Source organism: Saimiri boliviensis, chromosome 1 (assembly GCF_048565385.1).
Source record: "Saimiri boliviensis isolate mSaiBol1 chromosome 1, mSaiBol1.pri, whole genome shotgun sequence".
Classification (NCBI taxonomy): domain Eukaryota; kingdom Metazoa; phylum Chordata; class Mammalia; order Primates; family Cebidae; genus Saimiri; species Saimiri boliviensis.
Window position 1 is genome coordinate 147,595,539 of NC_133449.1, and position 24,944 is coordinate 147,620,482.

Consider the following 24,944-nt stretch of genomic DNA (forward strand, 5'->3'; position numbering starts at 1 on the left):
GCCTGTCTCCAAGATCCCTTAGAGCAACCTATACAAGAAACACTCTGCATTACACTACCACAGAAGATGCTGTTTGCAGCCATTGCAGTGGGCCGCCACAGGGAAAGGAACTCGGTCGGCTTAATTGGCTGCACATTGATGGGCCCTTTCTAAGGAAGCTGAGGATGCGGTCCAGCAAAGTTAAAGAGCGTTAACCAAGAGAGAGAAACATGTGCAATGCAAGAAATGGTGGACTTAACCAGGAGTGTTAGACTGACTTCTGTGCAACAGTGCTAGAAGCCATCTGTCCAGATTAAAACAGAAAAGGTGTCCTCAGGAAGAGTAAGGGAATTGCCTTCAAGCTGTAGACAAAATGGTTCAACATTTTAATGAGCAGGTTAAGAAGGAAGCCAGTATTTTGGCTGGGTGCGGTGGCTCACACGTGTATCCCAGAACTTTGGGAGGATAAATAAAATTGTGGTATGATTTCCAATAAATTCCTTTAAAGTAGTGAAAATAAATGATGTAATACTGAAGAGCAACACGATGAATCCCAGAAATACAAAGTTGAGGGAGAGGCCAGGCGGAGGGGGGTCACACCTGTAATGCTACCACTATGGGAGGCTGAGGTGGGTGGATCATTGAGGTCAGGAGTTCGAGACTAGCCTGGCCAACGTGGTGAAACCCGGTCTCTACTAAAAATACAAAAAGTTATCTGGGCGTGGTGGCGCACACCTGTAATCTCAACTACTTGGGAGGCTGAGGCACAAGGATCGCTTGAACCCAGGAGGTTCAAGACTGCAGTGAGCCAAGATTGCACCACTGCACTGCAGTCTGGGTAACAGAGCAAGACTCTGTGTCAAACAAACAAACAAACAAAAAACCCAGCCGGGCACAGTGGCTCAGTCCTGTAATTCCAGCACTGTGGGAGGCTGAGGCAGGGGGATCACAAGGTCAGGAGTTCAAGACCAGCCTGGCCAACATGGTGAAACCCCGTCTCTACTAAAAATACAAAAATCAGCCAGGCATGGTAACACGCACCTATAATCCTAGCTACTCAGGAGGTAGGTTCAAGCTAGGAGGTTCAAGCTAGCTAGGTTCAAGCAGGAGAATTGCTTGAACCTAGGAGGCAGAGGTTGCCGTGAGTGGAGATCTTACCACTGCATTCCAATCTGGTGACAGAGTGAGACTCCATCTCAAAAAAAAAAAAAAAAAAATTCCACAAACTTGAAGGGGAGACCTAAGTTGCAGAAGACCACAGTGTGATTCAGTTAAACCAAACTCAGATACTTGCAAAAGCAACACTATACTTATTCAGGATATTAACACATGCAGTGAAATTATAACAAAATATGGATTTAACTGGGTACTTATCCTATTATTTTTGGTACCTGACATATTACACATGTATATGACATATTTATATCTATGTTTATTTATTCACCCATGGGACATAATAGAACAAGAGTGGCCTTGGACGCCCTCCGTTTAACACCAAGTAAAGCCGAGGTCCTCCTGAAGGCCTCCAAGGCCCTCTGTGACCTGACCCCTCCCCATACCTGCTGACCTCATCTCCCGGCACTCCGTCTTGGGGCCATCACATCAGACCTCCTGGCCCCTTGCTGTTCTTCCAACAAGCCAGATGCCTCCCGTCCTTAGGGCTTTTGTGTTAACTCTTTCCTCTTCCCAGATAGGCTACCCATTATTGCCCTTGACATACTCTCTCACCTCCTTTAAGACTTTGCTCGAATGTCACTTTCTTTTTTTTTTTTTTTTGAGACGGACTTTCACTCTTGTTACCCAGGCTGGAGTGCAATGGCGCGATCTCGGCTCACCACAACCTCCGCCTCCTGGGTTCAGGCAATTCTCCTGCCTCAGCCTCCTGAGTAGCTGGGATTACAGGCATGCGCCACCATGCCCAGCTAATTTTTGTATTTTTAGTAGAGACGGGGTTTCACCATGTTGACCAGGATGGTCTCGATCTCTTGACCTCGTGATCCACCCGCCTCAGCCTCCCAAAGTGCTGGGATTACAGGCGTGAGCCACCGTGCCCGGCCTCAAATGTCACTTTCTCACCAAGACCTACCCTGATCACCCCATTAAAAATCATAACTCACACCATGCAGTGGCTTAAGCCTGTAATCCCAGCACTTTGGGAGGCCGAAGCAGGCGGATCACAAGGTCAAGAGATCGAGACCATCCTGGCCAACATGGTGAAACCTCGTCTCTACTAAAAATACAAAAATTACCTGTGTGGGGGGGTGCACGCCTGTGGTCCCAGCTACTCTGGAGGCTGAGGCAGGGGATTACTTGAACCCAGGAGGCTGAGATTGCAGTGAGCCAAGATCATGCCACTGCACTCCAGCCTGGCGACATAACAAGAGTCTGTCTCAAAAAAAAAAAAAAAAAAAAAAAATTACAACTCACACCCCCACCCACATACATTCCTAATCCCCAGAACCTTCTTCACTTTAATCCTTGGCACTCTCTAATACGCAAAATAATGTAGTCATTTATGACACTTATCATTCATTAGCTCTCTCCCCACCATCAGAATGCAAGTTCCCAGAGGGCAGGGGTTTTTTTTGTGTGAGATGGAGTATTGCTCTGTTGCCCAGGCTGGAGTGCAGTGGTGCCATCTCAGCTCACTGCAACCACCACCTCCCAGTTTCAAGCAATTCTCTTGCCTCAGCTTCCTGAGTATCAGCTGGGATTACAGGCATGTGGCACCACACCCAGCTAACTTTTGTATTTTTAGTAGAGACAGGGTTTCACCATGTTGCCCAGGGTCTTGAACTCCAGATCTCAGGTGATCCACCTGCCTTAGCCTCCCAAAGTACTGGGATTATAGGCATGAGCCACTGCACCCAGCCTAGGGCTGGGGTTTTTGCTTGTTGTTTGTCTTGGTCCTTGCTCTATCTCCAGCTCCTACAACAGCCCAGTGTCTGGTTGGTGCTCAACCCATAATGTGTGTTGAATGAATGAGTGGAGTTCTTGAGGACTGGGATCAGAATAACACAAGATTTGTAGGTTTTCTGGTCTTACCCACTAGGGAGAAAATGCTCGATTGGCTGGTATGAATTGCCATCTTGGAAAAATATATAGTTGCCCAATCCTTTTCATCAAGACTTTAGCTCTGGTTCTTTTATTTTCTGTTTTTTTTTTTTTTTTTTTTTTTTTTTTTTTTTTGAGATGGAGTTTTGCTCTTGTTACCCAGGCTGGAGTGCAATGGCATGATCTCGGCTCACCGCAACCTCCGCCTCCTGGGTTCAGGCAATTCTCCTGCCTCAGCCTCCTGAGTAGCTGGGATTACAGGCACGAGCCACCATGCCCAGCTAATTTTTTGTATTTTTAGTAGAGACGGGGTTTCACCATGTTGACCAGGATGGTCTCGATCTCTCGACCTCGTGATCCACCCGCCTCGGCCTCCCAAAGTGCTGGGATTACAGACTTGAGCCACCGCGCCCGGACTATTTTCTGTTTGTTTGAGACAGAGTCTCGCTCTGTTGCCCAAGCTGGAGTGCAGTGGTGTGATCTCGGTGGGTTCTCTGACCTATTCCAGGCAACACTGTTCCTGTGCACCCATCAGCCCACCTCGGGCTTCGATTGCCCCCTCCTGAGCTCTCACACCCACAGCAGAGGCAACAAGCATGCCTGCCCCTAATTGCGGGTGACTGCTGGGCCTAGACACTTCCAGCTGCCTCACAGGGCCTACAGGTAAGAAGAGACTAATTCCAGCCCTACCAGCAGGGAGGCACAGACTGGAACCTGATGGAAAGTTGGAAGCTACAGGTGCCCAGAGCTCTCTGTTTTCAACTGTATCGGTCAGGCAATGCTACATAACAAACCACCCCAACACTCAAATGATTGAAACATCATAAGCACTTTTATTGCTCCTAAAGTCTTTGACTTGGCCGGCAGTGCTGGACTCAGCTGATCTTGTTCATGTGTGTCTCTATAGCTACTTCTCCCAAGCGGCATACTGTTTCCCGTCCTCTGAATCTGGGTGAGCCCTGGACTTGCTTTGGCTAGTAGAAGGTAACAGAAGTGGCCACGTGCTGATCAGCTGGGGCTGGTGAGGGGCTGGCTGGTCTAGGCTTCGGACACCTGAACTCTCCTTCTCATGGTCCCTGCTTGTCTGGCAGGCTGGCCTGGGCTTTCTCTGTGGTGGAGGAAGAGGTCTGAAGCAAAGGAGCAGCATGCACGTTCTCTTCAGGTGGAAGAAAGCAGAAGGGGTGATCCAGATTATGCCTCTTTCACATACAAATGATTTTCAGCTGAAGGCAATTAACAAGCAGAAGGTACAGAAAAAGGTCAGGTTTCCCTCCCTTCTTCTGCCTAAAGGCACGATATAAATTCTCCTTGCCTGGAGACAACTCTCAACTCTGCCTAGCCAGAGGCAGTTCCAGAGGCACTGCAGACAAATCCTGCTACAACAGCTTCCTCTTGGATATTTACCATCCCATAATTTCCCACCCTTGGAAGCCTAAAACTGTTATCCCTGGTCCAGTCATTTCTCTACAAATTTATTGTTTTTTTTTTTTTTTTTTTTTTTTTTTTTTTTTTTTTAATGCTGTGTAAGACAGTGTTCCAAGGCATAACTTTGTTGAGTCTTATCCTGAGTGATGTCAGCTGTCTGTGTTAATACATTTTTTCACAGGGCATGGTGGCTCATGCTTGTAATCCCAACACTTTGGGAGGCCAAGGCGGGTGGATCACCTGAGTCCAGGAGTTCAAGACCAACATGGTGAAACCCCGTCTCTAAAAAAACACAAAAATTAGCCGTGTGTGGTGGAAGGCATCTATAATCCCAGTTACTGCGGAGGCTGAGGCAGGAGATCGCTTGAACTGGGAGGCAGAGTTTGCAGTGAGCTGAGATAGCGTGGCTTCACTCCAGCCTGGGCGAAAGAGCAAAACTCCATCTCAAAATAAACAGTTTTCCTCCGCCATGCAAGGTGGCTCACACTTGTAATCCCAATGGAAGACAGATCCAGCCCAGAGCCGTTTCCCTTCCAATCTCCTGGCAAGCCTGATGAGTTCCACTCCCCACAACCGGCCGCCCCTGCCTTCCAGGCACTGATCCTGCGGCCCCCCTCTTGCTCTGCCATGCCCTATGCCTGGCTTGCTGCTCAGGCCTCCCCACCCCCCTCTCACCTTTCCCACTTACTGCCTCCCTCCAGGCTTGTCCAGGATGATGAGCTCTGGTCTCACATTCACAGCTTCCTCTATCTCTCAGCTGTGTCCCTGGCCATGACTCTGCCTGCTCTTCCCTAAAGCAATTAAAATGGGAAAATCTGACCCTTCTCACCCAGGAGGCAGGTTCTCTCCTCCCCACTGGAGCCCCAGACAAAAAGCTAGCTCCTCCCTTCATCCTCCTTCTCACCATGTGATTTTGGACAAGTCTTTTCACTTCTGAGTTTGGTCAAGTGTGCATGTGTGCCTGTGGATGTGATGTACAGACTTTCGCAGCCCTATCACCACCTTACCTCTCCACTCCCAGCCAGTGCGAGGGCTCCCCCTCAGCTGCTGCAGGATGTGTCCCCAGAAGGAGAAAGTTAAAGGGAAAGAAAGCACTTGAGTGGAAGCCAAGTCATCTGAACGCACTCCCTGTGCCCAGAGGAGGTAGGGGCAAGAGTTGCTTTCCACGAAGAGTGCACTTGATGAGAAGGCAGCTCCAGAGGATGCAAAGAAAAACTGAGAATCGCCGGGCGCGGTGGCTCACGCCTGTAATCCCAGCACTTTGGGAGGCTGAGGCGGGTGGATCACGAGGTCAAGAGATCGAGACCATCCTGGTCAACATGGTGAAACCCCGTCTCTACTAAAAATACAAAAAATTAGCTGGGCATGGTGGCGCATGCCTGTAATCCCAGCTACTCAGGAGGCTGAGGAAGGAGAATCGCCTGAACCCGGGAGGCGGAGGTTGCGGTGAGCCGAGATCGCGCCATTCCACTCCAGCCTGGGTAACGAGCGAAACACCGTCTCAAAAAAAAAAAAAAAAGAAAAAGAAAAAGAAAAAAAAGAAAAAAGAAAAACTGAGAATCTGGAAAGAAACAGGCAGTCCTTGCCTACTTCATGGGGGGACCACGAACTCCTTGGTCAATATAGGGACCTGCTTCTCCGTGCACCCCAGCCACCTCTGCACAATGCACTCCCCTCTCCAGGCCTGGTGACCTCTATAACTGTAGCCTCCACTAATGCCGGGGGTGTGAGGCCGTGGACGACGCCCAGCTGAAGCTGTTCAGGCCTCGTGGCAGCACCAGATCCAGGGCAAGGTCGCGTTGCTCAGCCTCAGAGTACAAAGGCCGGTAGCCCAGCAGCTGCAGAGCACCAGTGCACAGTTCCTGCACGCGGCGGATCTTGGCGAAGGGCAGCGTGTGGCGCCAGGCCTGGGAGACATTGAGCGCATTCCTGGACGAAGTCTTGAAGGCTTCGCGGCGCGCACCAGGTCCGGATCCGTGGGTGATGTTGTGGATCCAGGCCTCGAGCTGTGGCGTGAGACTTAGGCCGGTGAAGGCGTAGAGTGCCCGGATCTCTGCCAGTGGCTCCCGCGCCAGGTCCTCGAAGCGCACCAGGCGGTAGCGGCCGCGCAGGAAGGGTGGCGGCTTGAGTGTGGCGGCCTCAGCGATGCGGACGTGGCTACGGCACACCTCACGCACCACGCGCAGGCCAGGGTCGGCCTCCACCCATGTGCCATTGGTGCCCAGCACGATGCCATTGTCACGCGCCAGAGCCTTGGCCGCCGCCTCCCGGGAGCGCAACACAGCCCGCGGGTCGCGCACCAGGTGCACGATGTGCAGGTTGAGCGCCGGGTCGCTGAGAAGCGGGTAGAGCACCTGCAGGTTGAAAAAGCGCACCTCCTTGAGCACCACGTGGCTGTAGGAGCGGCAGGCCTCCTGGGCCAGGCTGAAGGGCCTCCGCGCGCACAGTGGCTTGCACACCGCCTCACTGCTGATGGCGCCTCGGGGGAAGGCGCTGCAGGCGGGTGGCGAGCACAGTGCGCGGCTCACGGCCCACTGGAAGAGGTCGGACAGGTTGCGTCGCCAAGGCAGATAGGCATCAAACACGTCCATGTCACACAAGAAGACAGAGCGCACCAGGTCGCGCACGGCCATGTGCAGCGTTGCGGCGCTGCCCTGTGACAGGGTGGTCCACACGTGCCACGCAGGCTCCATCAGGTAGAAGACGTCGGGGTGCTGGCTGAAGAGCTGGCCCACAAAGGACGAGCCCGAGCGCCACGAAGACAGCACTAGCACGTGCACGCGCTCCTCACCGCACGCTCTGGGTGAGGGCCCTGGCCGGGAGATCAGAAAGAGGAGGAGGAAGGTCTGCGCCAGGAGGAGTGCAGTCACTGCTGTGCTGGAGACGCGTGGCAGCCACATGCTGACTGCCGGGGGCCTTAGGGAGGAGAGCGCAGCGGTTAGGGACTGCAGCCTGCACGCCCATCCCGCGCCCCAGCTACTGCCCGGTGCCTGCAGGGAGCAGATTCAACCACCAGACCTCAGCCTCCCAAGAACAGCATGGTCTCAGTGGGACACTCTCCCGAATATGTGGCCTTAAGACATAACTGAGGATCCAGTCTAGCTGAGAGCAAAAGTACAAATGCAGAATGCAGTGGGAAATCTGTCTGTATATGAGTCCTACCTTTTTAGTTATCTACCCACACTATCTACCCACTGTCTATCTGGAGAGTGAAATATATTTCAAACAGAATTCCTGTCTTTTGATTAAGAATTCCTGTGAGGAAACTCTTTTAGGTGGAGCTGATGGGTGCTCTGGCAGATGTCACAGCACCATAGACAGGTATGGCCAGGTACGGGGGCTCAGGTCTGTAATCTCAGCACTTTGGGAGGCCGAGGTGGGCGGATCATGAAGTCAGGAGTTCGAGACCAGTCTGACCAACGTGGAGAAACCCCATCTCTACTAAAAATACACAAATTAGCTGGGTGTGGTGGTGCGTTTCCCTGAGGCTCTTCCACTGCAGCCTGTGATCTTTTTCCTTTTTTTTTTTTTTTTTTCCCCTCTGTTGTTGAGATGGAGTTTCGCTCTTGTTGCCCAGGCTGGAATGCAATGGCGTGATCTTGGCTCCCCACAACCTCTGCCTCCTGGATTCAAGTGATTCTCCTGCCTCAGCCTCTGAAGTAGCTGGGATTACAGGGATGCACCACCACGCCCAGCTAATTTTGTATTTTTAGTAGAGATGGGGTTTCTTCATGTTGGTCTGGCTGCTGGTCTCCAACTCCTGACCTCAGGTGATCTGCCCATCTCAGCCTCCCAAAGTGCTGGAATTACAGGCATAAGACACAGCAGCCAGCCTCCTTTGTTTTTTAACTTTCCATACTACACTGACATACACAGCCTGTGATCTCAAACCACATATTGGATCATCCAGTGACTCAGTTTATCCATCTGTAAAAGGGGATGGTACCAGCACATAACACAGGATTTGGGTGGATTACTGGAAAATGGGAACATGTTTGAATATCCTGGATGGACAGGAGGGACAGGTAGTCATGCCCCTAACCGAGGCATGCACTTGCTACAGTGTGTGTTTCCACACTGTATGATTAAAAAAAAAAAAAAAAATAGAGAGGTATGGCTGGGTGTGGGGGCTCATGCCTGTAATCTCAGCGTTTTGGGAGGCCAAGGCAGGCAGATCACCTGAGGTCAGAAGTTCAAGATCAGCCTGACCAATATGGAGAAACCCCATCTTTACTAAAAATACAAAAATTATCTGGGTGTGGTTGCACATGCCTGTAATCCCAGCTACTCAGGAGGCTGAGGCAAGAGAATCGCTTGAACCCGGAGGTGGAGGTTGCAGCGAGCTGAGATGGCACCACTGCACTCCAGCCTGGGAAACAGAGTGAGACTCTTCCTCAGAAGCAAAAAAAATGAGCAAACAGACAAAGTGGACAAAGAACACCAAGTGTTGCCATCACTGGTGGGGAGTGAAGTGCTAAAGGCAGCACGGACTCCTAAGGGTGGGTGTCCTGGAGCCCTGAGAGTTTGCAAGGAGACCAGTTGATAGGAGCTGGGATGGAGCCAGAGAACAGGGAGGTGACAGCAGAGTACTGTCCCGGCCAGCTGAGGGGACTCACCACCACCCAGGGCTGCTGGTAGTGCTGCAATGCTGATCACAACTTCATGGGAGATGCTTGGAGGGTCCTCAGCACCTAGTAAAGCAGGAGGGAGACGGAGTCACACTCTACAGGGGAAGATACCCCTAAATGCGATGTAACTTCCCTGAGGCTCGATTTCCATCTCTGTAGAATGGGATTTGCAACATTTAACCTCTCAGAGCTGTTGTGAGAGATGCTCCTGCAAACATCTATGAAGAGAGGGCCTGGGGAAGCATTTCTTACACACATGCATCCATCACTGTTACTGTCCCTGTGCTCAGCTACATCTAGAGAGGAGGAACTCCTCCCCCTGGGGAGTCTCCCCCAAGAGGAGACACCCACAGACGACCTCCATTTCCAATTTCAGTAACTCCCAGGCCATCCTCTGGCCTCCAACCACCAGCCTTTTAGTGGACCTTAAGAATGTCACGCATGTCTCACAGGGTGGAAGGAACACAGAGCCGCCTCCCGCATTCCAAGGTCCCAAAGTGCTCTGCTCTTTGCAGCTGTTGCTTCTGCAATGATCTCAAGGCTGGGGGACTCTGGAAGGGAGGGGCCTGGAAGTTTCCTCCTTGCTCCTGCATCCTTTGCTCCCTCTCCTTCCTGTCCAGGTCACCACTGAGAGAAGCCAGGGTCTAACTTCAGAGCAGATCCCACCTCAGCTCCTTCCCCTCATCAGGAAGCAACAAGGGTGGATGGAAGATGCCCAAAAGCTCTGTCACCAGCGAACTCCAGATCCCATGCCCATTCTGGGAAAACCTGGAAGATGAGGAGAGTAGCCACTCATCTGCTCTGCTCATGATCAATGCTCCTCTAGTGCCAATGGGGCACCAGAGGAGAAGGGAACTCATGTTTGCTAACTTTGATGATCACAAGTGCTAGGTGCTTCAAGTCCACTGGATGATTTACTCAATGAACCCTGAGGTGGGCATGATGATGTCATTTTTCAGGGGAAGGACCCAAGGTTTGCAGAGACAGTGGGAAAGCTGGGACTCCAGGGCTCCTGTTCCTAAGCTCCTGGCACCACTGATCCCAGGCTGTGGGCCTCTCACACCTGTGATTGCTCCCTGCAGAGTGCAGGACCCTGCTACTCTGGGCCAAACACGGTTGCCCTGGCCAGCCCAGCCCTTGCCTGGGTAGGATCTTGACCTCAAGCCAAGGTGTTTGTTACCTGTGTTCCAGGAAAGCTTGAGGTCTTCTTAAGTGACTCATACACTATAGGAACTGCTGCAATATCCTACTATTGAAACTCAAGAACTAGGAAAGTGGTTGAATCATCCTATGCCACAGAGTCTCCAGAAGACCAGTTCCTAGCTGGGAGCTTTCTGATAGAAGCCTTACGTTCAGCACAGTGGCCATCTGGGCCAAGGGTTTAACATTAGGAAGAACCAGTCAGGAAGGGCCTGTGAGAGGTACTCTTGTCTTCATGATTAAATGCTATCATCCCAAGTCCCTAGGAGGCAGCAATGACCATCCCTGTCCGTTTTAATTGAAGCAGTGGGGCTCAGATATGTGAATACCCAGTGAGAAAGAGACAGGGCAGGGGCTTAAATCCAAGAGCCAGCTGGGTGCAGTAGTTCATACCTGTTATCACAGCACTTTGGGAGGCTTAGGCAGGTAAATTACTTGAGCCCAGAAGCTCCAAACCAGCCTGGGAATCATGGCCAAACACCATCTCTACTAAAAACACAAAAATTAGCCCGGTGCAGTGGTGTCTAACTGTAGTCCCAGGTACTCAGGAGGCTGAGGTGGAGGATAGCTTGAGCCTGGGAGGCAGAGGCTGCAGTGAGCAGAGATTGTGCCATGGCACTACAGCCTAGGCAATAGTGTGAGACCCTGTCTCAAAAATAAATAAATAAATAATAAATAAATAGGCTGAGCACAGGGTGGCTCATGCCTGTAATCCCAGTACTTTGGGAGGCTAAGGCAGGTGGATCACCTAAGGTCAGGAGTTCAAGACCAGCCTGACCAATATGGCAAAACCCTGTCTCTATTAAAAATATAAAAATTAGCTGGTTGTGGTGGTAGGCACCCGTAGTCCCAGCTCCTCAGGAGGCTGAGACAGGAGAATTGCTTGAATCTGGAGGCAGAGGTTGCAGTGAGCAGAGATTGTGCCACTGCACTCCAGCCTGGGTGACAGAACAAGACTCCATCTCAAAAAAATAACCAACCAACCAAACAAAAAAAACCATATATATATATACATATATATATATATATATATATATATATGTATATATTTAAATCTCCAACAAGTCATTAATAGTGATGATGGTGATAATGATGATGAAAATAATTTTATATATATGTATATGTGTGTGTGTGTGTGTGTGTATATATATATATATATATATATAAATCCAAGAAGCAGACTCTCCCTGCAGGGTTCTGTGGTGGGTGTGACACTCCTAAGCCTTTGTCCAGTGAACTTTCCCATCCTGGAAGGCCTATCTCCTTCCCCTCTAAAGTTTTCTCTTTATGGGGGGAACATATTTATTATATGTTTAATTTTTGGAAGAGGGAACACAAAGATGTATAAAGTTCTAAGCCGGGTGTAGTGGCTCATGCATGTAATCCCAGCACTTTGGGAGGCCAAGGAGGGCAGATCACTTGAGGTCAGGAGATCCAGACCAGCCTGGCCAACAAGGCAAAACCCGGTCTCTTATTAAAAATACAAAAATTAGCCGGTGTGGTGGCAGGTGCCTATAGTCCCAGCTACTCAGGAAGCTGAGGCAGAATTGCCTGAAGCCAGGAGGCGGACGTTGCAGGGAGCTGAGATGGTGCCATTGTACTCCAGCCTGGGCAACAGAGCAAGATTCCATCTCAAAAAAAAAAAAAAAAAATTCTAAAGGTACAGATGAGCTAATTGCCAGCTCATGTTTCTTTTTTTCTTTCTTTTTTTGAGACAGAAGACAGTAATATTTCCTGTCTCTGATGCCCTCTCCAGCCCCCCAACCTCAGAAACAATTCTACTTTAAACTTCCAACAAGTCATTAATGGTGCTGATGGTGATGATAATGGTGAAGAAAATAATCACATGTTTTTCAGGAGAAGGGTGGAGCTAAAAAGCACAAAAGGCCAGAAAGGGAACAGAAAGCTCTGTCTCTCGCTTTGGTACCCAGGAACACCCTAAGCAGGGGTCCTTATGCCACAGAAATGTTTTTTTGATATTAACTCTTTTTAAAATGTACTTTTGTCAAAATACTACACATCGCTTGAGAAAGGATCACATATGCCTGGAGGCCAGGCACGGTGGCTCACACCTGTAATCCCAGCACTTTGGGAGGCCGAGGTGGGAGGACCTCGAGCCCCAGAGTTCAAGGTCGCAGTAAGTTATGATCGCTCTACTGCTCACCAGCCTGGGCAACAGAGCGAGACCTCCTTTCTCTAAAAAAATATCAAAAACCTAAAACCACAGCAAAACACTCCAGCTCACAGCTGAAGCACATCAATGACTAAGAGTAACACTTCCTTTTTTGTTTTTGCTTGTTTCTCTTAGTTTTCCTTGGGGCTAATTGCATTAGATATTAGAAAGGTTGAAAGGAAAAATTTAAAAGATGTGAAAAGTAGAACAAAAAACATAAATGACAAATAAAGTTGGAAAGTAGAGAAAAGATAAGATCTGCAGAAGATTCAATCCAGGAAAGCCAGTGCTCAGGATCCTAATCCTGGTGGAGCTCACAATCGAGTTGGGGACACTGAAGACACATCTGTCTATGTGACGGTCAACGGACCTGATGACGTCCCAGTGGATGGCCTGGACATCCAGCTGTGGGAGGGTCATGCTGGTCCTGGCTGCATCCTTCTCTCCTGGATTCTGGCAAAGCCACCACCCGGCCTCCCTTCAGTCCGTCTTGTACAGTTGCCCCCAGGGGTGCCTATACCACACATCGGATCCTACCATTCTCCTATTCAGCAGCCTTCAGCTTTCCGACCTCATCTCCCACATCCCAGGCTTCAGAAGGCCGGGAGTCATCAGTTTTCATCAAAAAGCCCCACTCCAGCTCTCCCAACCCCCTTGCCCCATGCTGTGAGTGCCCAGCCCTGACTCCCACAGGCAGGCATCTCAGCCTTCCCTGCGGATGCCTCCTCTGTGCCTGTCCAGGCATGCCCCATTCTGCCCTGTAATGTTTTTTCCTTCCCCTCTTGCCTGTGAGCAACCAGGAGCTTGAGCTTGTGGTTTTTTTTGCAAGAGAACATCTGTTCTCCGGTGAGTAGTGTGAGAATCGGCACTGCCCAGGTATACTGGACTTGCTTGGTTCTGTCCACTCAGTACCTGTTTTCCTTCTGACAACCGTCTCTAGGCTTTTTCCTGGGGAACCACCCTCACCCACTAAAAAGTGCATGTGGCTCAGATGAGGCTGATCCAGTCACGTGGCCCAAGACGGGCTCGCCTCCATATTCCACACACTGACCCTACCACCCCAGCCCACATAGAACTACTGACCTAGGAATGGGACATCTGCTCAAAGGCAATCCTGGAATTTCTTCATCACAAAGGAAGAGGAAACTGCCTGGGTATAAACTCAACACAGAAGAGAACTCAGCAGAGAAGGTTCACAGGCAAGCTGACAGCATCATCTAACCATTTCAATGCAGTTGTGCAAGGTTTATCCACGGACCCCTCAGCTGGGGGAAGCATTCGGTTTCAGCTTAAGTCACTGGGAGATGAGTTTCTGTCACTGACACCCAAGAGTGGTGATTAGATAGTGACAGTGGAACCCTTTGGTGGGGTGAGGTGGGAAGGGTGCAGGGGTGGAGTTTCTGGGGGCTGCCCCTGCCATGTTTCTCTTTGAGGGTGTTAATACAAGGGTGTGTTCAATTTGTGAAAGTTCACCAAGCTGAACTTTCATGAGCTGCACTCTGATGAACGGCGTACTTCAATAAAAAGTAAAGAATCTCAAGGACTGTCCCAAACACCAGATGAATAGAGGACATGAATAAATATTTGCCAATTGCAATCAGATACTCTGTGGTTCACATCCAGAAGGAGAATTCCCCAATAGCTCACATAGCTTTCTGCTGAGCACCTTAAAGTCACAGGATCTTCTAAATATCCCTACCCTTTCTCAGCCTGAAAGACCTAGGAAGGAGCTATGGTTATGCCTGTGTGCAAATGGGAAAAGCAAGATAGGAAAAAGCAAAATGGGAAAACCAACCCAAGATGGTTTTCCATAGCAGGGTCGACCTGAAGCCCAGGAATCCTGGGTCTCTGGGAAGCACTAACTTCCAGCTAAGCTCTGCCTACCCTCGACGCAGCAGCTTCAGGCCATGGGTGGTGGCTCATACCTGTAATCCCAGAACTCTGGGAGGCCACGGCGGGTGGATCACCTGAGGTCAGGAGTTCGAGACCAGCCTAGCCAGCATGGTGAAACCCTGTTTCTACTAAAAATACAAAAAAAAAAAAAATGAGCCAGGCATGGTGGCAGTCACCTGTAATCCCAACTACTTGAGAGGCTGGGGTAAAAGAATCAGTTGAACCTGGGAGGTGGAGGTTGCAGTCAGCCAAGATCGCACCACTGCACTACAGCCTGGGCAACAAAAACGAAACTCTGTCTCGAAAAAAAAACCTGGCTGCAGTGGCTCACACCTGTAATACCAGCAATTTGGGAGGCCCAGGCAGGTGGGTCATGAGGTCAGGAGATTGAGACCATCCTGGCCAACATGGGAGGCAGGAGAATCCCTTGAACCCAGGAGGCGGAGGTTGCCGTGAGCTAAGATTGTGCCACTGCACTCCAGCCTGGCAAGAGAGTGACACTCTGTCTCAAAAACAAAAAGCAAACAAAACAAACCCCACCAAAACGACAGTAAGGCACAGCAGCTCTTCCTGTTACCAGCCTGTCCCAGCCCTGTTCATAGAACCTAAAGGAACAAAACGTAACGCTAGGTATAGAACCCAGGTTTAGAATGCTCTGTTCAGAGCTGGCCGGAGGCTATCCCTGTTGAAGAATCTCAAAGGTAGCTGGGTGCGGTGGCTCACACTTGTAATCCCAGCATTTTGGGAGGCCAAGGCGGGTGGATCACCTGAGATCAAGAGTTTGAGACCAGCCTAGCCAACATAGTCAAACCCCATTTCTACTAAAAATACAAAAATTAGCCGGCATGGTGGCAGGTGCCTGTAATCCCAGCTACTCCAGAGGCTGAGGCAGAAGAATCACTTGAATCCGGGAGGTGAAGGTTGCAGTGAGCTAAGGTTGTATCACTGCACTCTAGTCTGGGCAACAAGAGCAAAACTCTGTCTCCGGAAAAAAAAAAAAAAAAAAAAAAAAATTCCAAAGTCTGGAAAAAACAGATTCCCAGTGGCCTCGAGGCACTAAGAACTACCGCAGGGGTCAAACTGCTCTAGTACTGCCCTGGGCATTTGGAAGGGGGAAGGCTAAAAAGAGAAAAAGAGGAAGAAAGAAGAGAGAAAGAAAACAGAAAATAAGATAAAACATAAAACAGGGAGGGAGGAAAGATGGGAGATGAGTGTTCTTGGGGGCCAGGAACAAGGAACTCCTGCAAACACCATCTATGAGGTTTTCCTACATGCCCAGCCTTTCCCAGCCATTTTCTGATTTGATCCTTACAGCAATCCTATGACATGGACCTGATGATCATCCTTATTTTATAGATGAGGAAACTGAGGCATAGAAAAATTAAGGGAGGTGGGGTATGGTGGCTCACGCCGGTAATTCCAGCACTTTGGAAGTCAGTCGGGAGGATTACCTGAAGTCAGGAGTTCAAGACCATCCTGACCAATATGGCGAAATCCCATCTCCACTAAAAACAAAAATTATCCGGCCGTGGTGGTGTGCGCCTATAATCCCAGCTACTGAGGAGACTAAGGCAGAAGAATCATTTGAGCCCAGGAGGCAGAGGTTGCAGTGAGCTAAGATTATGCCACGACACTCCAGCCTAGGTGACAAAGCAAGACTCTGTCTCAAAAATTTGAAAAAAAAAAAAAAAAAAAAAAGGAAAAAAGAAAAGGGACTTGCTGAAGAATTCAGACAGTGGCTGCTGAGTAGGAATCAGAAGCCTAGCAGCACGACTTTAGAGCTCTTCGCTACATGGTGTCAAGTGGAAATCACAAGTAACAAAGCTGACATACACATATGCGTTTCTCCCATCTGTGGGTGTTCTCTGATGTGCATGTATTTTTCACACAGTTGGCTGGGTGTTAAAAATACACGAATATCAAACAACACCCACAGATGGGAGAAAATAGTTGCAAATCGTATCTACAGAATGGGCTTGTACCCAGAATTTAAAAAGAGCTCTTACAACTCAACACGAAATAGGCAAACATCCTACTTAGTTTTTTAAGAATGAACATATTGAAGAAATATAAGAATAAGTAGGCTGGACCTGGTGGCTCATGCTTGCGATCCTAGCACTTTGGGAGGCTGAGGCGGGCAGATTGCCTGAACTTAGGAGTTTGAGACCAGCCTGGGCAACACGGTGAAACCCCATCGCTACTAAAACACAAAAAATTAGCTGGGCATAGTGGCGTGTGCCTATAATCCCAGCTACTCGGGAGGCCAAGACAGGAGAATCACTTGAACCTGGGAGGCGGAGGTTGCAGTGAGCTGAGATCGCGCCACTGCACTGCAGCCTGGGTGTCAGAGCGAGACTCCATCTCAAAAAATAAATATATAAAGAAATTTAAGAATGAGTGAAGAAAAAAAATCAAATGAGTAAAGGATATGAGATGTTTCTCTGAAGAAGCAGCTCAACATTTTCAGGCAGTGGGGAAATGCCAATTCAACCACAATGGCAAATCACTTTCCACTCACCACGAAGGTTACAATTAAGAAAAGGTAATTAGAGGCAGTACATTGAGCTCCACAGAGACAGCGCCAGGGCAAGTGAGAGCCAGATGGGCACTGGGAGACTGTGTACCTCGCTGAGGAAAAATAACCAAACATGGGCAAAGGAGGTCCTATGAAGCCGAGAGGCAAAATGTCATCCTGTGTGCTTTTTGTGCACACTTGGTGGGAGGAGCATAAGAAGCACCCAGATGCTTTGGTCAGCTTCTCAGAGTTTTCTAAGATGCGCTGAGAGAAGAGGAAGACCGTGTCTGCTAAAGAGAAAGGAAAATCTGAAGACACGGCAAAGGCGGACAAGGCCCGTTATGAGAGAGAAATGAAAACCTCAATTCCTCCTAAAGGGGAGACAAAAAAGTAGTTCAAGGATCCCAATGCACCCAAGAGGCCTCCTTTGGCCTTCTTCCTGTTCTGCTCTGAGTATCGCCCAAAAATCAAAGGAGAACATCCTGGCCTGTTCGTTGGTGATGTGGCGGAGAAACAGGGAGAGAAGTGGAGGAACTCTGCTGCAGGTGACAAGCGGCCTTATGAAAAGGCTACGAAGCAGAAGGAAACACACGACGAAGATACTGCTGCATATTGAGCTAAAGGAAAGCCTGCTGCAGCCCAAAAGGGATTTGTCAAGGCTGAAAAAAGCAAGAAAAAGAAGGAAGAGGAGGAAGATGAGGACGATGAAGAGGAGGAGGAAGAAGATGAAGAAGAGAATGTTGATGACTAAGTTGGTTCTAGTGCAGTTCTTTTTGGTCTATAAAGCATTTAACCCCCCTGTACACAACTCACTCCTTTTAAATAAAAAAATTGAAGTGTAAGGCTGTGTAAGATTTGTTTTTAAACTGTACAGTGTCTTTTTTTGATAGTTAACGCACTGCCGAATGAGTCTTTAGGTAGCCCTGTCCTGGTGGTATTTTCAATAGCCACTAATCTTGCCTGGTACCATATGGGGGTTGTAAATTGGCATGGAAATTTAAAGCAGGTTCTTGTTGGTACACAGCACAAATCAGTTATATATGGGGATGGTCCTTTTTTCAACTTCAGTTGTCTCTGATGAAGCTTATACGAAATAATTGTTGTTCTGTTAACTGAATACCAGTCTGTAATTGCAAAAAAAAAAAAGAAAAAAGAAAAAAAAGTTGCAGTTTTGTTGACATTCTGAATGCTTCTAAGTAAATACAATTTTTTTTTTTAAAAAGGTCATTATAATAATTAAAAGTGGGCCGGGCGTGGTGGCTCACGCCTGTAATCTCAGCATTTTGGGAGGCTGAGGCAGTTGGATCACCTGAGGTCAGGAGCGCAAGACTAGCCTGGCCAACATGGTGAAACCCTGTCTTAAAAAATAATAATAATAATAATAATAATTACAAGAAAACCCTGTCTTAAAAAATAATAATAATAATTACAAGTGTTGGTGAGATGATGGAGATGTGGGGATCCTCATAAAGTTGGAATATCACATGGTGCATTTCCTAAAGAAACAGTTTGGTGGTTTCTCAAAAGGTGAAACAGAGAGACCATAGGATGCAGCAGAACCACTCCTGGGTACACACCCAAGAGAACGGAACACATAAGCCCACATGAAAACTTGCTCATGAATTTTCACAGTGGCATTATTTGTAATAGCCAAAAAGGAGAGACATCCCTAATGTCTATCAGTTGATGAATAAACAAAATATGGTATAACTACACAGTAGACGATTCTCCACAATAAAAAGGAAGAAAGCACTGATATATACACAGTTCAATGTGAAAACACTGAATATACTATAAACCAGTGAATTGAACATTTTAAAAATATTAACTTTGGGCTGGACACAGTGGTTCACTCCTGTAATCCCAGCACTTTAGATTGGATGGGTGGATCAACTGAGGTCAAGAGTTTGAGACCAGCCAGGCCAACACGATAAAACCCCATCTCTACTAAAAATACAATCAATCAATCAATCAGTAAATAAAATTAGCTGGTCATAGTGGCAGGCACCTGTAATCCCAGCTACTCAGGAGGCAGAGACAGAGGCATGAAAATTGCTCTTACTCGGGAGGCAGAGTTTGCAGTGAGCTGAAATCACACCACTGCACTCCAGTCTGGGTGACAAGAGTGAAACTCCATCTAAAAAAATGTGTTTATATATATATATATATATATATATATATATATATATATAAAATATAAACTTTAACGTACATGAATTCTATCTCAATAAAGCTATTTTTCAAAAATTAGAAAGAGTGGGAGATGCACACTGAAGCTTGGTGTTTATTTTTCTATGGCCAGTTTACAGGTAATTTCTTTTTATTGGTGCTTTGCTGCACTTTCCAGACAGTCTATGTCAGACTTTTATTACAATGATTATAAAATCGTAAATTTCTAGTTGGTTAAAGGAGGCTAAGGTGAAGTTTCTCTTTCTCCAGCTGTCACTACAGAGAGACAGGAGCCTGCAAATCCATTTCCCAGCTGACCTGAGTACCCAGTTAGCCAGAGAAGGTCAGAGGCATGAATTACTGCACTAAAAGGTGTCAAAGCTCCCAAACACGCTCTCAGCCCCAGGACTATGGGCTGAGCCAGGCTGTGGCTGAAGCCGTGCCTGGCCCCCCATCCCCTGCCACATCTGCCACCTCCGGCAGTCCTGGTGATGCAGCTGCATGGCATCCCCCAGAGGCAGTAGGCTGGGACTACAAGGCCCAGATGCTGCTGGGGAAACAGATCTGCCTTCAAGAATCTACTTCGAAATGAATTCTAATTAGCCTGGGAAAGGAGCCTCAAGCCTCCCTGGCTCAGAGCCACCGCTCTAGGGCATTTCGGAGCAGATGAGCAGATAGCAACACATAAGCCCTTTTTCCTGGTTGGGAGCTTTAGGGATTCTCACACTGCAATTCTCATAGCACCTGACTTAGTCTACATAATAGTACTTTACAGCTGGAGGCCATAAAGTCTGAGGGCTCCCCACTTGTGTGCAGCAACACATGCATGGTATAGAGTGTGATTGTGCTTTTAGCACCTTCATCTGTTTCCCTAAGTACTGACAGAGCCCTCTCATTACAGGGATAATCTGGAATGTTCTCTGGTTTATTAACCATTTAATTACTTTATTTTCAAAAAGTAAATCATTCTTCCAAATCAATGACGTAGAGAGAAAAAAGAAGAGACTCTTTTAGAAGACAATAACTCAGGCTGAGTGCGGTGGTTCACGCCTGTAATCCCAACACTCTGGGAAGTCAACGAGGGCAAATCACCTGAGGTCAGGACTTTGAGACCAGCCCGGCCAACATGGTGAAACCCAGTCTCTACTAAATACACAAAAATTAGCTGGGCGTTGTGGCATGTGCTTGTAATCCCAGCTACCCAGTAGGCTGAGGCAGGAGAATCACTGGAATCCGGGAGGCCAAGGCTGCAGTGAGCTGAGATCGAGCCACTGCACTCCAGTCTGGGTGACAGAGTGAGACTCTGTTTCAAAAAAATTAAAAAAAAAAAAAAAAAAAAAAAAAAAGAACTCAAAACACATAGTCAAATGCAACATGTGGAACTTATTTGGATTCTGATTTGAAAAAAATATCTGCCAGGAGATACCCTAGAGGTAATTAGATATACCTCAATATGACTAACAGGTAATACTGAGAAATTATTGTTAATCCCATTATCACTACCCAGACCAATCTTGTTTATGCATTTCCGGACCTATCTCCCCTCCCACGACTCTAGAAGCAGAATGTTTTGTCTCAATTAAGACAGTAGGTATACAGCACTGTGGTTAAGAGTGTGAAGCCCACTTGACCATTTACTGTGTGATCTTGTGCAAGTTACTCATTCTCTCTGTGCCTACTTGATTAAAAGAAAATCTGTAAACCCAGGGAAACAACATAACTCAACTCATGGGCTTGATTCAAAGAATGAGTGAGTGAATATTTATAAAGCAGAACAATGTCTGGTGCATAGTGCATTCTGGAATCTTCCTGGGCCACGGAATAGAATAGAATTAATTATATTCTATGAATTCAAGGGAAAGTCTTCAAACGAAGAAAACCCGAGGACAATGGCCCTATTGGATTCAGGTGCCCCAGTGCCCCAGCAACAGAATGTGGCAGGCACAGGCAGGGATCTCACATGGACATACAAAACAGAGGAAGCTGGAGAGTCATGGCTAGAAGCCTGGCTGCTTTTTTTTCTGATATAGAGTCTTGCTCTGTTGCCCAGGCTGGAGTGCAGTGGCACGATCTCAGCTCACTGCAACCTCCGCCTCCTGGGTTGAAGTGATTCTTCTGCCTCAGCCTCCCTAGCAGCTGGGATTACAGGCATCCGCTAGCACACCCAGCTAATTTTTGTATTTGTAGTAGAGATGGGAGTTTCACCATTTTGGCCAGGCTGGTCTTGAACTCCTGACCTCAGGTGATCTGTCCGCCTCAGTCTGCTAAAGAATCTGGGATTATAGGTGTGAGCCACCGCACCCAGCCTTAGAAGCCTGGCTTCTGAAGCCGGACTGGGTTCAAATCCTGTCTCTACTACCAGTGAGGGGTGTGACTTTGAGCAGGTCACCCTCCGGCTCTCTGTGCTCCAGTTGACTCTGTTGTAAAGGCCAGAAAAGCCCTGGCCTCCCAGGTTGGAGAGGAGCCCAGCCCTGGCTCTCCCAGCAGCTCGCCACTCTCCGAGGCCCTGGTACTCGGCCCACTCGCTTGTAGGTTCAAGTCAGCTAAGTCCTTTCTGCTCTTCAGACCTCAGTTTTCCCATTCTCAAAAATGGGAAACTCGACTGCCTTACCTCCGTGTAAGACGGAGGAGAAAGGAAAGTCGACATTTGGTAGGCGCACCTGTCCTGAGGCCCACTGGGCCTGTCCTGAAGCCCAAGATGAAGCCGTCAGAAGCAGTGACGCAGGACTCCAATTTCCCTGGGTCTGGTTCCAAATTAACCCACCAAGCTACTGTTTCTCAATAATTCTATGGAAAAAGCCCCTGGAGAGCTTTTGAAAGCCTTGCCCTTTGAAACCCAAGCAGAGACAAAAGGGCCTCCCCCGCCTCCCCCCGCCGCAGTAAGGATCCCCGTGCTCAGCCGAAGCCTCAGTAAGACACTTCCAAACCCGCGCCGGCAGCGGCGATGCCTTTTCAACGTTGCTGATGGAAAAGCCACCCCCAGCTGTTCCCGCCAACCCAGGTCCCCAGTGAGGACAGAGGAGCGTGCCCAACTGTGCCACTGGTCCGGCTCCCAGCCCACCCAAGTGTGGAGAGTGAAGAAACAACGTACCCCAAAGCTTGGCGTCTCTGCCCGACCTGCCGCGGCAGGGAGTGGGACGCCTCTCTCTCTGGGCTCAGCAAAGGCTCCTAGACTTCGTCTCTTCCAAATTCCACCGCACAGCCAGCTCTTTCTCTTCAATGAAGGGTCTGCAGGGCTGACTTGCTCCTTAAGGCCCCAAGACTATGACTGGGCACCCGGTGACGCCAGGAAAGGGGCTCTAAGAGGCACGGATGGGAGTCGGGGAACCAAGCCACTGGAAGCTCCCGGAGACTCGAGGCAGAGCGAATCTGGGAACAGGGCAGGCGTCCCAGAATGCGATGTGGAGGGTGGGGGTGTCCTGGGGCTACCAAAGGGAGGCACCCGACGCAGAGTCCCCTCCGGAGCCTGGCACTGCCGCCCGCACCCTCTACTCCCTGTGCGCCAGCCCACAACCCTCGGAGCTGCCCGGTGCTGCTCGCCCGGAGCGCACACAATGAGGCGCTTTCAGACGTGGCTGCGGTCCCGGGGTGGCCGGCAGGAGCCAGGACGGTGGGGGAAGAAAGGAGCCGGTTGGCCCTAGGCTCCCTCTCCCCACCTCCGACCGGGGGGCCACGCCTCGGGGGAGGGGCGCTGGCCGAAGGCAGGGAAAGAGGGCCCAGGTGGGCTGGGCTCTGAGAGGAGCACCGTTTAGCCGAGGATGTCAAAGGGCGCTGGCAGAGTGACCTCTCATCTAACTGACCACAAATGAACGTTGTACCCTACCCCCCTCCCAATACCCAGAGAAAGGGAGCTCCTGGACAGAGATCCTAGTGAAGGAAGTAGAATCTTAATCTTGGCCCTCCTCGCTCTTGGGGGACATCCTTGCAGCGAAGTGACTTTGAATCCAAACCCTTCCCAATGCCGAAACCTCAGCCCTAAGCCAAGACCCAGGCACCTGGATAACACAGGGACCGCGTGCAGTGTCCCAGCTGGGAGGGGCAGAGAGACCAGGTGGGGCCTTAGGAGCTGTACCCGCAGCTGTTCCCCTCCTGCTCATTCCCTGCCCTAGCCTTGACCGAGAGAGGCATAGGCTTCATAGCAGGTCCAGATAAAGACATGAAACGTGTCAATAAATCACGTATGATAACAGGGCAGAGTCCAGGCATCTGAAGAGGATAAAGCATTTGAAGGTCTTGTAATCAGTGATGTGATCTTAAACAAGAACTCCCTGCTGCAGGGAGAAGAAATGAGCAGTCTTTCCTGGTTGTGGTTTGGCAAGATGAATTACAATCCTTAACAATGGTCATAAGCTTTTTGGATTGGTAATTCCTTTCTGGGATCTATCTTAAGAAAATAAACCAGAAACGGATTTATATACAGGGTTCACCTACGTGTTGTTCATGATTTTGATTTTGATTTTTTTTGAGACAGTCTCGCTCTTGTCACCCACACTGGAGAGTAATGGCCAGATCTCGGCTCACTGCAACCTCCGCCTATAGGGTTCAAGTGATTCTCTTGCCTCAGCCTCCTGAGTAGCTGGTATTACAGGTGCCCACCACCATGTCCAGCTAATTTTTTGTACTATTAGTAGAGACAGTTTCGCCATGTTGTCCAGGCTGGTCTCGAACTTTTGACTTCAGGTTATCCACCCACCTTGGCCTCCCAAAGTGCTGGGATTACAGGCGTGAGCCACTGTGCCTGGCCTGTTCATGATTTTTTAAAAGTTAGAAATAGTGTACAGGATAGAAAGATGTGTGCCGGAAGGCCAACCATTATAGCTCTGGGTAGGGGATTGGCAGGCAGTCATTATTTTACTTAGGATCATGTAATTTACATTTCCTTAATAGATATTGAGAACTTACCTGGCCAGAAAGATCCAAAACCTCTTTACAAAGCATGAATAAGGAGATGAGGAGAGGAAGTGGGGGAAGGGGCAAGAGAGAGGCAAAGAGAATTGCTTAAATAAGCTTCAAGATGGGAGCTTAATGGGGCATTAGACACCTGACCTGCCTTGGCAGAAGCTGGACTAATCATTTGGAAGAGTTAGGAATTCATCTCAAATATGACTTATCTATGGATTACAGCTCAGTTGATAATAACCTGCATATTTCTTACCTTTCTTTCTCCTGCAACTATGCTGTGTGGTTCTGTTTCAGAAGCTACCAACATATGATCTGTAAATAATTTGATATTCACCAGACACAGTTGTAATTTTCCAACCCGTGGTTTCCATATGCCATGTGGATTCCACTAAAAACTAATATACTTGGGATTGGACCAGGAAACTTTTGCCAGAGAGCTAACAAAAGTTCCAAGGTCTTTGGGCAGAGCCCTGGCAAAGCAGGGCCGCTGGTGAGTAACTCGGAGAAGTGTGCTCAACTTCAACCCTCCCTATTCTTCCTCCTTCCAAAGCCCTGATTCAAAAAAAGGGAATACAACCTTCTATGTTGAACATTTTAATTAGTAACCTACAGAAAGTAGTAGCTTTTTTTTTTGAGATGGAGTTTCGCTCTTGTTACCCAGGCTGGAGTACAATGGCGCGATCTCGGCTCACCGCAACCTCCGCCTCCTGGGCTCAGGCAATTCTCCTGCCTCAGCCTCCTGAGTAGCTGGGATTACAGGCATGCGCCACCATGCCCAGCTAGTGTTTTGTGTTTTTAGTAGAGACGGGGTTTCACCCTGTTGACCAGGATGGTCTCAATCTCTCGACCTTGTGATCCACCCTCCTCGGCCTCCCAAAGTGCTGGGATTACAGGCTTGAGCCACCGCGCCCGGCTAGATTCTTTATACAAGTTTTGCGTTCAAATAATTTGATAAAATCCAAACCAAAGTTTATACATATCTTTAGCCATCTTTCCATGTTTCATT

General features: G+C 48.7%; 1 protein-coding gene, 1 non-coding gene and 1 pseudogene across 4 annotated transcripts in view; 1 reads left to right on the plus strand and 2 right to left on the minus strand.

The window, feature by feature from the left end:
- Positions 1 to 134, minus strand: LOC120362219 (small nucleolar RNA SNORA70). The gene has a single exon (XR_005578179.1). It is a non-coding gene; the product is annotated as a small nucleolar RNA SNORA70 (small nucleolar RNA).
- A 3,710-nt stretch (positions 135 to 3,844) lies between these two features.
- Positions 3,845 to 24,944, minus strand: part of LOC101039537 (carbohydrate sulfotransferase 6) — a 74,060-nt gene continuing 52,960 nt past the window's right edge. For 2 of the 3 annotated variants that reach the window (XM_074406498.1, XM_010350610.3), the window contains exons 5-6: positions 9,075 to 9,149; positions 3,845 to 7,374 (exon numbers count right to left, since the gene is read on the minus strand). In XM_074406498.1, coding sequence (XP_074262599.1) covers positions 6,171 to 7,358 — 1,188 coding nt within the window. In that variant the 5' untranslated portion in view covers positions 7,359 to 7,374; positions 9,075 to 9,149 and the 3' untranslated portion in view covers positions 3,845 to 6,170. Of the gene's footprint in view, positions 7,375 to 9,074; positions 9,150 to 22,127; positions 23,809 to 24,944 lie in introns of those variants that run through there. The other variant, XM_003939901.4, reaches the window with a different exon arrangement.
- Positions 17,001 to 17,618, plus strand: LOC120361116 (high mobility group protein B1 pseudogene; annotated as a pseudogene).